Consider the following 14,015-nt stretch of genomic DNA (forward strand, 5'->3'; position numbering starts at 1 on the left):
GTCTCCCCCCCCCCCCGATCTGTTCTACGTTTGCTATCCATTTGACCGTTTCCTGTGCTCAGTTTTTATTTATCCCTCAGATCCACTTGACCTCTGGATTCTCCTCTTTACTTCTCTTTGTAGCTTTACCCCTTTCTGCCTTAGTTCATTTCTTTTTCTCTCAAGATTTTTTTTTTCTAATTGCTTTTTATTTTATCATTGGACACTTTGGTTCCCCAGGGAACGAAATGACATTAATATTGTTTGATAACGAAATGAAACTAGCCTAATACTACAATGAGATAGTATGAGTTTATGTACTCGTAAATGAGTTTTTGTACTCGTTTAACCTTTTCAATAAAAATTTATATGGAATAAGATAACATTATATGCATTAACCACAGCTATCTGTCCTGAAGCTGCAAGAGACTGTCACTTTGCTCGTTCAAGGGGTGTCGCATGGGAACATTAGCCCAAAAAAGGGCCTAAATAACCAAATAAAAAAAAAAAGTTCACGGACCATTTAGTGCAGTGGTGGTCAACTTAGAATGTATAGAAGACCTCACCCATGGCGCCTGACACCACCCAGAGGCCACACATAATATAATATATGTCACGCTATAGAAGACTGTCAAGACTGCAGGAGATAGTCAGAGACTGTGGACATGCTACAGTTGTGGGTGAGGACATATTACATAAGAATGCTAGAAATCACTGCCATTGCAGCCCCCCTTTACAGTTCAGTGCTTCAATTCTACTAAACTGCTGGTGTACAAGGGCTGCACCAATAAGGCTGTACATGGCCATCAGGCCGCAGGTTGGAAACCAGGATTTTGTGGGTGGAAAAGGCCACAATGTTTATTAAGGTGTTTCTTCTTATTTATCTATTTTTCATGTAAAACCAAAATGCTACAGTCATTAGCCACCTTAATAAAACTAGCTTTAGAAGCACAGGTCAACTTAATGAAATAATTAACATTAGCTAGGTCCATTCTGCTTCCCCGGCTAACCCTCACCAACCGGAAGAGATTTAAGACTATTGACAAATTCTGTGTGCCAAATTGTCCAGCCATTAATGTTTACATGAAAACATTCCCAAATGTTCAAGTGTATTTCTACTTTTGCAGCCAAATTGGTATAACACCTACTTTATATTTGTTCCCATCCACATTGCATAATTTAGAAATTGCTGCTTCCATTTTTAGGTGCTTTTTATACTTGCGTCCTAGCTTACCCCTATAAAATGTTAAGGACGAGGCTAAGGGAAGCTATTTTTACCATTTATTAACCCTGTCTGAAGTGGCCTGATAGACTTCATTATAAGTTGTAAACTAGGTTTTAACAGTCACTGTCCTAAGATAGTGTTTAAGAGCAAGAAGCATTGTATGTGGATGAGGGGAAGCTCTTTTGTGTCCCATGTCTTTCTATGGGGATAGAATCCCTTTCAAGCTGTTCAGAATAGCTTGCAGTCTGCACAAAGACCTCCTCCAAAGTAAATATCTAAAAGGTAAGAAATCTTATTTTAAAAAGCATTTGGTATGCTCTGGGAATGGGAACACATAACAAACATATAGAGGGGTTTTCTCACATTTTACTGTAAAGTGGAACTATCCTTTATCTTCCTCTTTTATCTACCTAGAAAGTCTTAAATGATAAAAGGGGAATTTTAGTCCACTTATGGTTATGACAATTGTCTATAAAATATTCTACCCATAGGGGTAACTCTAGAAGAAAACGCTAAAAGTCTCAATAATGATTGTAAAGCAAAGTAGCATCCTGCTCAAAAAGGAGGAAATCGAGGTTCTGGGTTTAGGAATTTTTTATTTTTTTTAGGTTGCAGTCTAAATTCAATGACAGAAGAATCAACAGTAATAGAGAGAAACTCCAAATCTGGAGGGGAATGTTTTTTTCCCTCTGCAAAGGAATACCAAAAGAGGAACATGTCTAATAACATATTGAAAGTAAATCAAGAAACATATTGTAATCAGGAGGACCCATAAAAAGAAAGTCATCCAGTTCATTCAAAATCTCTTTCCCTAAAAATGCTGCTGAATAAGCCGTTGTGGAAAAGGCTTCAAAATACAAGGTGGACAAAGAAAGCCCCCTAGGTAGACATTTATCAGAACAATTATAAGAATGATCAAAATGAAAACCTAAAGAACTACACCCTCTGATATCCAAAGCAGATATCAAAGCAGCATTTTGGTTACTCCCAGTTAATCAGAGTGCCACAGCTAAATCATTATAGCAAAATGAAGGCATCGTCAAGAGTAAGATACAGAAGACCTGGTCTAATCAGCCTCATTAATTGGTGATTCACTTGATGGAAATAAAAAAATGGTGAATGATTGGATAAGAACCATACGGCTTCTTAGGAACCATGAGGAGACATTTGAAATTGGGAAAAGGCAGCAAGACAAACAGGCCTGTGACCTTAACTTCTTCCAAATCTTTTACTCAACATTACACTCATGATTACACTTGTATTGGGATAAGAATTCCCAATGGGATTTGTTATATGCAAAGCACAATTTCTTATGACAAGGGGCTGAGGAGGAGGTGGCAGGTTTTGGAAACTGCCACAGGTCTATCTTATTTTGCAACAGACACTATATAACAAAGCGCCAGCGGCTTGAGTCCAGGAAAGGAGACAGTCTGCAGTGATCGTGATACAAGACGCTAACGAGGCAGCTCTCACTAGCTTTTAGGGAAACCTCAGCACTGCAAAACAAAACACAGAGCGCCTCCATCGCGTACAAACTTTTTATTAACACAAGTGCAATGATACTCACAAACGTCGAGTTAAAACAGGCATGAAATGATCTGAACACGAGGGACTTAGCCAGCCGGCTGTTCGTCCTCCCTGATGGTTTACGCGTTTCTGAGGTCACACCTCCTTCGTCAGCACCAAGCCTGTTTTAACTCGACCTTTGTGAGTATCATTGCACTTGTTTTAATTTGTTTTGCTATCTTATTTTGACCTATCCTTACCCCTCTTTTACATTTTTAAACAAAAGTTATTTTGCAAGATGGTAAAAGTGGCAATAAATTGATGAACTCTCCCCTCCAAATTTGGCCAAGAGGTGACAATTTACAGGGCAAGTTTTCAGACATAACCGTTTGATAGATAGATGAAGGGTTTGGAATATTACTACTAAAAGAATCAGTAGAAAAAACATTTAAAAAATTTGCCCCAGGTGAGGATATCATCCCGCTAGAAGGCAGTAAGACCTCAAATAGTGCATCAGCCATAACAGTACTAGACTGAACGCCACCAAAGTGCTCAGCATCCGAACCAGCATTACCTGACTAAACCTGTGTTTAACAGGCTAATGCTAATAATAGAATTGTTAGTAGTAGTAGTAAGAAAACTTGCGTATTCTCTCAACCAATGCAGATTACAAAAAGGGGGCCAGGGTGACCGTGCAGCCATCTCCTATGGAAAGGGGGTGCGTGCACTGCTGAATCCCTAACAGCCATTGCTGATAATGGTGCAGATTGCCTTACTGGCCTACTAGGGGAGGAATCCAGGGAGTATGTCTTCCTCTGTCTTCTTTCTCTTTTGTCGTTCCATTCCTGAACAGTACTGGTATACATACATACATGATATACATACAGGAAGCTGCATAGATTCAAAACCTTGGCATTTACCAAGCAGATATGACTGAATTGTGTCTTAGTGCAATAGACTAGAATCTCTCTCTCTCTTTACTGAAGCGCTTCACCTCTACAAACTGTTTTCTTGGTGACTAGCTCCCTATAATGATGGCAGTCTATAATAGGACAGGAAAGTGGCTGAGCTGTCCCCAGCAATGTGTTGTCATATTTGTCCACAAGGTGGCAGCAGAAGTTAATTTCCTTTTTTTTATTTTTAAACCTGAAAGTTTGGCCTTTTCCCAAAAATAATGTGTTTGCAGTTGTAGTTTCAGGAATGTGATGTGTGAAATAGTCATGCTTGCAGGAAGTTTCACTAAATTAGCCAGCAATTCAACAGCAGTGGGAAGTCATCACGGAAGCCCTTGTATAAATATTTGTGTAGTTAACATTATAATTATTTTCTCATTTTCTCTCTTAAGGTTTTACCTGATTGGCGGCGGCATTCCTATCATTGTCTGTGGGATAACAGCAGCGGCAAACACTAAAAACTACGGGAGCCAGCCCACTGCACCATAGTAAGTAATTCATGGATCTCTAAACCCACACATTCAGCTTTCTTTTCAGATATAAACCATAAGGACAAAATATTTTCCCTTGTTATGGTGAGAAGCGACTAAAGGAACTAAAAATCCTTGCAGTTCAATCAGCCCATTAGACAGTATACCCTTCTTAGAACAGGTTCCACCCACTCTCCTAAAATAAGGTATAGTCCTTTTATTTTGGGATAAGTGATGTAATGAGACACCTGAATACCTTATGTTCAGCTAAGGCTCTACTGTGCTGTAAACTGATTTGGTTAGAGGTATTTTTGATTTGTTTGGTGCCTTCTCACAATAGCCTTAACCCCTTCGCGTCCACAGACGTACCTAGTACTTCATTGGCAGCACGGTCCTGTGAAAGGATCCGGGGGCTCATTCTGGCGTCTCAGATTGCTTCTATGGGCAGGTAAAGTACCCGTCCCGTCCCCACCAGACGCCCCCGCCGTGTTTCACGGTCTCTGCTGCAGGCCTGGGGCCGACATGTCTGGTGCCGGCAGGAAGCTGGGGAGGAGAGTGGTGAACTTTCGTTCACCGCTCTCCTCCCCACTCTATGGGACCAGGATGGATGTAGATTGCATCACTTTCCGGTCCCTGAGCTGTCATTGCTCGTCTAGTGAAGCCGAGCAATAAGCTACTGAAGTGCAATGTACCCCCATGTGATAGCAATAAAGTAAAAAAAATAATATAGAATAAAATAATTTTAAAAAAAATTAAATCCCTCGCGAGCACGCGCACATTGACACGTGTCGGGTGCGCCTACGTACGAAAATGTCGATCGCGCTACACATCTTTGGTATCACTGCACACGCCAGAGTGAGAGCAATAATTCTAGGGCCAATATTTACCTGCATCTCTAAACTGATGACCTGTGGGGGCTTTCAAAGCATAGTTTAAGCACTTTTTGGGGTACTGAATTTTGTCGCCGTTTCACAGACGTGCACAATTTTTAATCTGGGTGTGTTTGGTATCTATTTACTCGTTGTAACCTCATATTTTATCATTTACAAAAAAACTTGCTATTTTATTGTTTTGGAGCACTAAAATTAACATTAGTGCAGTTTTCACTAAATGTTTGGGTTTGATAAAAAGTTGCGCCAATATCGTGCATCATAAAAATTTGCAACTGCCACCATTTTATTCTACATGGTGTTGGCTTTCAAAAAATACATCATGTTTTGGGGGTTCTAAGTAATTTTCCCAAAATGTGCATTATATCATATGTGCAAAAAAAAATGCCTTGGCAGCGAAAGGGTTAATGGTTCTACTTGCTCAATGGGTCACAAGCCCTACTACAGGGGTGTCCATAAGGTCGATCGCGATCTACCAGTGATCGCGATGTCCTGTCTTCTCTGGATCCCTGCTGCTCTCCCCCATCTGTATGCAGCGGGGATCCGAGGAAAAGTAAAGCTGCAGTCAGCGGCGCGGGACGGAGCCGCTATGGCAGCAGCACGCCGAGCGGTGAGGAGAGAGAGAGCCGCTTCTGATAGCCGGCGACTCTCCTCACTGCACATGCTGCTGTTACAGCGGCTCCGTCACCCGCCCATCCCCCAACCCTCTGCAGGGGAGAGAAGTTGCCCCCCTCTGTGCGTGGCCGAGCGGCAGAGGATCGGTACATATCAATGATATGTACCAATCCTCTGTGCAGGACAAACACTGGAGCGATCAGCTGATCACTCCAGTGTTTGTAAATAACTGAGGACACACAGTACTATGTGTCCTCAGTTATGAATGAACACTATGTGATTTACATCACTTCCTGTTCATTCATGAGTTTATCAATGGGGACAAGCACTCTGTACAGAGGCTCCTCCCCATTCAGAAACTGGATGATAGTAAAATATTTTCTTAATGAATGGGAAGTCTCTGTGCTTTCCATTCATTTAGGACCGAGGCAGCAGAAAAAGAGATTGAGGACTTTGTGTCCTCAATTTCTTTTTCTATTTTAAAAGGGAAATATCAGGGGGCTGTTTAGACCCCTAATATTTCCCGGAAGCCCCCCCAACAGTAAAAAATATAAAATTAAAAAATAGTAAAAAATCCTGGAGGCAGGGCGCTGCCTCCAGGGGCCTGTTGGAGTGTGCAACGCCGTGCCTCTAGAACGCACTAGAATGCGTTCAGGGGCGGGAGGGGGCATGGGGTTGCACCGCAGCCATGTCCTCTCCCCACAGTTTGATCGCCCGCACATTAGGCACATTAGTGTCTACATTCCGGTCCAGTGTGATCTGCAAAAATAGTGCAGCATTTTTGCAGATCGCACTGGACCGGAACGCGTCCCTGGATGTGAATTTGGCATTTAGGGTATAAAGGAATGATTTGTATGGTTCTCCTCACTGTCCTAAACTAGGAAATAATGCCCTTATTTTTCGGATCTGTGATAGAATGAGACATTTAAATATCTTCTGTTAGAGGAAGGCTGTACTGTACAATGCATTATCTACTCTTGTGAAATTCTAATGCACTTGTTTTTATTATTTTCAGCTGTTGGATGGCTTGGGAACCAAGCCTCGGAGCCTTCTACGGTCCAGCAAGTTTTATTGTCTTTATAAACTGCATGTACTTCCTCTGCATATTCATTCAACTCAAGCGCCACCCTGACCGAGTGTTTGAACTAAAAGAGCAAACCGAGGAACAGCAGCGTCTTGCAGCCAGCGAGAGCGGGGAGGGGAACAATCCAGATTCACTCTCTGTGTCTTTAGTATCTACATCAGCTTTGGAGAATGAACAGACATTCCAAGCTCAGCTGCTTGGAGTCAGCCTTACCTTGTTTCTCTATGTTTCCCTTTGGATATTTGGTGCGTTGGCAGTCTCCTTGGATTACCCAATGAATCTGAACTTCAGCTGCTTTTTCGGGGTCACATGTCTAAGCCTTGGTGCCTTTTTAGTGGTACACCACTGCATGAATAGAGAAGATTTGAGAAGAGTTTTAATAATTATGTTCTGTCCAGGAAGAAGTACGTATTCTGTCCAGGTCAATGTTCCACCATCCAACTCTACCGCCACCAATGGTGAGGCTCCTAAGTGCACAAATAGCAGTGCTGAGTCTTCATGCACCAACAAGAGCGCATCCAGTGTTAAAAATTCATCACAAGGCTGCAAACTAACTAACATACAAGCAGCTGCAGCCCAATGTAACACAAACTCATTGCCGGTCAACACAGCCCCCCAACTTGATAACAGTTTGACTGAGCATTCTGTGGACAATGACATCAAAATGCACGTTGCACCCTTAGAGGTTCAATATCGTTCCAACGGTCACCCATCTCGGCATCACAAAAATAGAAGTAAAGGTCACCGGTCAAGCAGACTTACTGTTCTAAGGGAGTATGCCCATGATGTCCCCACAAGTGTTGATGGGAGCGTACAAAACACGGCACCAAGAAGTCGTCCAAGCTACTCTGAAGGTCATTCTCGCAGCAGGAGAGCGTATCTGGCTTATCGAGAACGCCATTTTAACCAGAGTCACCAAGATAGTAGTGACGCCGGTAGCACACTGCCTAGGTATAGCAGAAATATGGAAAAGACAGTTTCTGGCAACCACAAAAAAGACATTTTGAGGGAACCCATAGCTGTGGAACTGGAAAGCCAGCAAAAATCATATGGTCTAAATCTGGCCGTCCAAAACGAGCCAGCTAAAGATGAAGTGGTGGTGGAGGAGGAGCCACCGATAAATGCTGACAGTAATGGAAATGTTAGGACTGGACTATGGAAACATGAAACTACTGTGTAGTACTTCCATGCTGGATTACTGGTGGGAAGTCACCGGACACGGGATTAGTCCATCCCTGCAAAGACTCACTAACTGCTATTGTTTACAGACAATCTTTTTGTATTATTTTTACCTGTACTTTTTTGGGAGAACGCTAACTATGAAGAAAAAAGACTTTTAACTTCAAGTGAACTTATTTGTAAACGACTGTTTGTTTTCACAAGTGATTTTTATTATTTTGTAAGTATTTTTTTATGAAAAAAAAATGTTTTTGTATGTATTTTTGTCATATATTGAATGCCTTGTTCCTTAACGGATTTGTATTTAAACATGTAATAAATGGCTTTTTCACAGTCACGTTTGATACATTTGAAATATGTTCTTTTTTTTGAGCGCTCAACTTACCTGTGTAAAAGTTTTAGCTGTATATGAGGGGGAAACATGTTAGTTTTTATTATTGTTTCTGGGTTTTTTTTACGTCTCATCACTATATGTATGTATTTTGTTTATTTGAAGAATGCAGCTGTAAATATCTATATATTATACAGTGTGGCAAATAATGATTTGATCCCCTGCAGATTTTGTAGGTTTGCCTGCTTACAAAGAAATAAAAGGTCTATCATTTTTATCATAGGTGTATTTTAAATGATAGAGACAGAATATCAACCAATAATCTAGAAAAAACACATGATACTAATGTTATAAATTGAGTTGCAGTTCAGTGAGTAAAATAAGTATTTGATCCCCAAGCAAAACATGACTTGGTGGAGAATCCCTTGTTGGCAAGCACAGAGGTAAGACGTTTCTTGTAGTTGGTTTACCAGGTTTGCACACATCTCAGGAGGGATTTTGGTCCTCTCTTCTTTACAGATTTTCTCTAAATCCTTAAGGTTTCTTGGCTGTCGCTTGGCAACTCAAAGTTTCGCTCCCGCCATACATTTTCTATAGGATTAAGGTCTGGAGACTGGCTAGGCCACTCCTTGACCTTAATGTGCTTCTTTTTGAGCCACTGCTTTGTTGCCTTTGTGGTATGTTTTGGGTCATTGTCACGGTGAAAGACCCATCCATGACCCATCTTCAGTGTTCTGGCTTAGGGAAGGAGGTTCTCATCCAGGATTTTACAATACATGGCCCCTTCCAATGGCCCCTCAATGCGGCAAAGCACCTTTAGCAGAGATATTGTCTCTCTCATTTAAAATACACCTATGATAAAAATTATAGACCTTTCATTTCTTTGTAAGCGGGCAACCCTACAAAATCTGCATGGGATCAAATCATTATTTTCCTCACTGTATATTTGTGAGCGTGCAGTATGCTCTTGCGCACCTCGGGTCGTGCAGCTTTCGTCTTGCGATCGCGTTACCAATCTTTTTGGCGGCCTTTCTAGCGTGCTGGTTATACAAAAATCGCACAACGGTACAGTAAATGCGGACGCACGCTGCCCATCAACCTTACGATTATCGTACGATCGCGGAATCACCCGCGATTATCGTACAATAATCGGCAGATGTATGGGCACCTTGACAGAGATTTTTGAGTCAGTCAGCCTCCCCTCCCACTCCTCCCTCACACCTGGCCTGCTGAGGTGATGCTGCATCTAATGTAACAGCTGTTTTTACCCTTATTTATTTATACAGAGTGACCGCAGTGTTCATAAACGGCCTCTGTGTATAGGAGGCAAGACCTTTTCTGTGATAGTGCAGAACTGATTCCACTTTTATCAGTGGACACACTGGGGGGAATTGCAATTTCCCATGGCAACCAAATCAGCATCTCTCTTCAGTTTGCTCAGTTGGGATTTGAAAATGAGAAAGAGAAGCTGATTGGTTGACATGCAAGTTTGCTCCAGATTTTGTCTGCTCCAGTGTTGATAAATTCCCCCCTCTGTGTGTGGGTCCCTGCTTCTGAGGTGGCAGGTGTCATCACCAGCGCTGCTTCCCAGGCTCTCTGTCAGCACAGCAGCTGCACTTCATGTCCGCTACTCAGACGCTCTCACCCACGGTGGGCCACCAGACTTCTAGGCTGTGAGCTGTTGGGAGGAGCCAGACAGTGTCAAAGTCAGTGTTCTATAATTGTTTTTCGACCCCATACATTTTCTCGACCGCATCACTTACGGTGAGTCCGTGCAGTGGCGTCACAAGGGGGGTGCGGCCCGCACCCGGGTGCCACCAAAATGACAGTCATCCGAATCAGCTGTTTTCATGACCCCCCTTCTGCATGCACACCTGAAAGTAACGTGATAGATACATTTCTGGGTTGAGGAAATTTATAGCACACCAGTAGCAGAGGATTACCTCGTCAGTGCGGTACACGACCGCTGCGACACTGGTAGTTCTGCCACTGACTCCAAGCTGCAGTGTAGAGGGACTACAAATCTCAGCACATTATATAGCACTGTAGATTAATACCATCAGCTATAGATGACTACAATTCTCAGCAATACATTATACAGCAATGCAGAATAATACCATCAGCTATAGAGGACTTTAAATCCCAGCAAAACATTATACAGCAATGCAGAATAATAGTATATTAATTTGCTACATACAATTTGCTGCTCTGCTCCGGGGTGTCAGCCTGATGTCTTGGTCGGAGGGTCTCAGGAGGGGTGTGGAGGGTCTCGGAAGGGGTGGGGAGGGTCTCGGCAGGGGGAGATGTGCGGGCAAGAGAAGAGCTGTAAGCAGGCACCATGTGGTTCTCCAGAAGGCTGCTGCGTGGTCCCCAGCAAACGTAGGACCTAACACAGCCGAATCAATTTGAAAAATTAAAGCACCGATATCGGTTTTTAGTATCGGAAAACTTTCACCAATACTGGTATCAGGGCATCTCTGGTCTGAAGGCCTTTGTAGGTGTCAAAAATCATGTGTAATAACACTAGCTATGACTTTGTCACCCAGCATGTGTGCCCAGACTTGCTCCGCTCTCCTGCTTTTTCTGTGAAGAGTTTATAACGCAGATTGCAGGAATCAGTGTTGTAACACAGGGTGTAGAGGTTAGTGGTGTCATGTAGAGGTCAGTATGTACGCAGTGCAGAGGACAGCAGTGTAATGTAGAGGTCAGTATGTACGCGGTGCAGAGGTCAGTATGTACGCAGTGCAGAGGTCAGCAGTGTAATAAAGAGGTCAGTATGTAACGCAGTGCGGAGGACAGCAGTGTAATAAAGAGATCAGAGGTCACTATGTACGCAGTTCAGAGGTTAGCGTTATAATACAGAGGTCAGTATGTACGCAGTGCAGAGGTTAGCGTTATAATACAGAGGTCAGTATGTACGCAGTGCAGAGGCCAGCGGTCAGTATGTATGCAGTGCAGAGGCCAGCTGGGGGATGTAGAGGTCAGCGGTCAGTATGTATGCAGTGCAGAGGCCAGCGGTGGAATGTAGAGGTCTGTATGTATGCAGTGCAGAGGCCAGCGGGGGAATGTAGAGGTCAGCGGTCAGTATGTACGCAGTGCAGAGGCCAGCTGGGGGATGTAGAGGTCAGCATGTACACAGTGCCGAGGCCAGCGGGGGAATGTAGAGGTCAGTGGTCAGTATGTATGCAGTGCAGAAGCCAGCGGGGGAATGTAGAGGTCAGCGGTCAGTATGTATGCAGTGCAGAAGCCAGCGTGGGAATTTAGAGGTCAGCAGTCAGTATGTACGTAGTGCAGAGGTCACGCAGAAAGAACAGGTACTTACAGTGGTACTTTTCCTTCCTTCAGATGCTGTGCCCTCTTCTCTTCCTCTCCTGGTGGTGGGTAGAGGGGGGAGCAGCGAAGTTGCCTGCATGTCCTGAGGCGATGCCTTCAGCCGCCTCATGGTGTCTCCTGCTCAGTGGCTTTTGGTCCCGCGCAGCATAACTATGCTGCCAGCCAATCGTGTGCAGTCTCCCTCCCAGCCTATAGCAGCTGAAAGGGGAGGGAGCTGCCGTCTGTGGCCGCCGAGGAGCCTGATCGGTACACGGGCAATTAAAACATCTGCTACTCCTGTAAGAATGGCCCCCGCCAGCGCCGCTGCAGCGGCAATCACTTCTTTTATCTCTCCACTTTCGGCTGTTGCAGCGGAGCGGCCAAGGGGAGAGAGATGATAAAAAGAGAGATTACCGCTGTGGCGGCGCCGGTGGGGGCCCTTTTTAAAGGCATCAGAGAGGCCCAGGGGGCAATTGCCACCCTGCCCCCCGTCCCTGTCCGCCCCTGCACTGAGGTGAACTGTGCGACATGTGGGGAAGTTTATACCTCCCCTGGGTCGGGCTATATTTTTCTTACCTGTAAATCCTTGTAGACCTCTACTTCACTCTCAGGTTCTGCTTTGGGGTGCTCGAGACCCTGAGTTCTATTCTATTGGTTTGCAAACTCTTTTTTCTGTTTCAGAATTTTTTTTTCGCATGTGGAGCAAATTACTACTAAAAAGTAGAGTAAAAAGCACCCCCTACTGTCGCCATCACCCTCTGATTCCTCAGGAAAAGAAGAGGTTTTTCCCTTGGACTTCTGTAAAAATAGGGGCGACAGATTGACTTTACTCTGCTAGCCATGATGAAACCTTTTCATCGACTTATTCAAAGAAAGTGGTGGTCTCTGCACTTATTCATTCGGTTTGTGTGCATAGTATCCTAGTGGTCAGTACTTCTGCCTTGCAGCAGAGGGGTCCCTGGTTCAAATCCCAGCCAATACACTAACTGTATGGAGTTTGTTTATACTGACATTTCTGTAGATGCTTCTTCTTGTTCCTTAAGCCAAAGGCCGGGTTCACACCTGGGCGTTCAATATATGCGCGTACGACGCGTGTTTTCGGGACGTGCGTTTTAACCGCACGCCGTGAGCTCATTAACACTAGCCTCTCAAGGTTTGATGACTGTCCAGAGAGCTACAGGGCCTGGAGATCTACCTTCAAGGCTGCAATTGCTGATCTCAACCTTACTACCAAGGAGCAGCTTGATTTGCTCATAAAGTGGCTGGGCCAGAATCTGCAGATCGTGTTAAAAGACTGAGAACAGTACATGTTGACCACCCAGATGCAGGTCTTGTTGCTGCATGGGCAAGACTGGAGCAAGACCATGGTAGCTCAGAAGCCATAGAAAGCGCTCTATTCAAGAGACTGCAAAACTTCCCAAAAATAGGGAACAAAGACTATCGCAAGCTCCAAGATCTGAGTGACCTCCTCATGGAGCTAGAGTTGGCAAAGACAGACCCATGTCTACCTGGACTAAGTTTCCTAGACACTGCTCATGGTGTCAATCCAGTGGTGTCTAAACTGCCATACGGCCTGCAGGAGAGATGGGCGCAACAGGGCTCAAGGTACAAAAGAGACTATAACGTATCTTTTCCTCCATTCTCATATTTTTGCAGGTTCATCAGTGAACAAATGAGACATTCAGATAGATGACATCAAATTCTACACAGACAGCAAAGTTGTTCTTGGCTATGTATACAACCAGACTAAACGTTTCTATGTCAATATCAGCAACCGTGTAGAAGGAATCAGGAATCATCTAAACCTGAACAATGCTATTATGTCCCGTCAGAAATGGATCCTGCAGATCATGGCACCAGGCCAATGTCTGCAAGTATCTGTGCAAATTCTTCTTGGTCAACAGGTCCTGAATTCCTGCTGGATCATCCAGAAGAAGCAACAACTGATGTCGTCAGTCTTCTAGATCCTGACAACTATCCAAAGATCCATCCTGAAGGCAAAACCCTTGTAACCAGAACTGAACAAGGACACGTCTTGGGCTGTCAACACTATGGACGTTTCTCCAAGTGGACAAGGCCTGACCGCACTACAACAAGGTTAGTCCATGCTACACACTGCCAACACACTAAGCCCACAGATGCCTACTGTCAGGACTGGCACATATGCCAAAATCTTATTTCTGCAAAAGACATTGCTCATAGTGAGCTGATTCTACTATACAATGCAGAACACAACATCTCTAGCACAGAGATAAAATGTGTCTGTGACAAGCAGGATATTCTTAAAAACAGTCCAACTGTCAAGCTGAATCCATTCATCAGCAGTGATGTGACTGCAGACTTGGAGTTAACAGCCATCCTTACCTCGGCTACTCTTCGCATGCAGAAGATTGGAACTGTGCTTGTTTCACATTGAGACTTTGCACCTGGACGTGCACCATGCACATCCAGTGAAGGACTTATTCGAAGTG

At 43.9% G+C, this 14,015-nt stretch overlaps 1 protein-coding gene across 1 annotated transcript in view; it reads left to right on the forward strand.

Moving 5' to 3' along the window:
• ADGRA3 (adhesion G protein-coupled receptor A3) overlaps positions 1-8,227 on the forward strand; it is a 62,566-nt gene extending 54,339 nt beyond the window's left edge. The window contains exons 18-19 of the mRNA XM_018562833.1: positions 4,056-4,151; positions 6,654-8,227. Of these exons, the coding sequence (XP_018418335.1) occupies positions 4,056-4,151; positions 6,654-7,902 (1,345 nt within the window). The 3' untranslated portion in view covers positions 7,903-8,227. The remainder of the gene's footprint in view (positions 1-4,055; positions 4,152-6,653) is intronic.
• The last annotated feature ends 5,788 nt before the right edge of the window (positions 8,228-14,015 follow it).

Source organism: Nanorana parkeri, unplaced genomic scaffold, assembly GCF_000935625.1.
Source record: "Nanorana parkeri isolate BGI_ZX_2015 unplaced genomic scaffold, ASM93562v1 scaffold605, whole genome shotgun sequence".
NCBI classification, from domain to species: Eukaryota; Metazoa; Chordata; class Amphibia; order Anura; family Dicroglossidae; genus Nanorana; species Nanorana parkeri.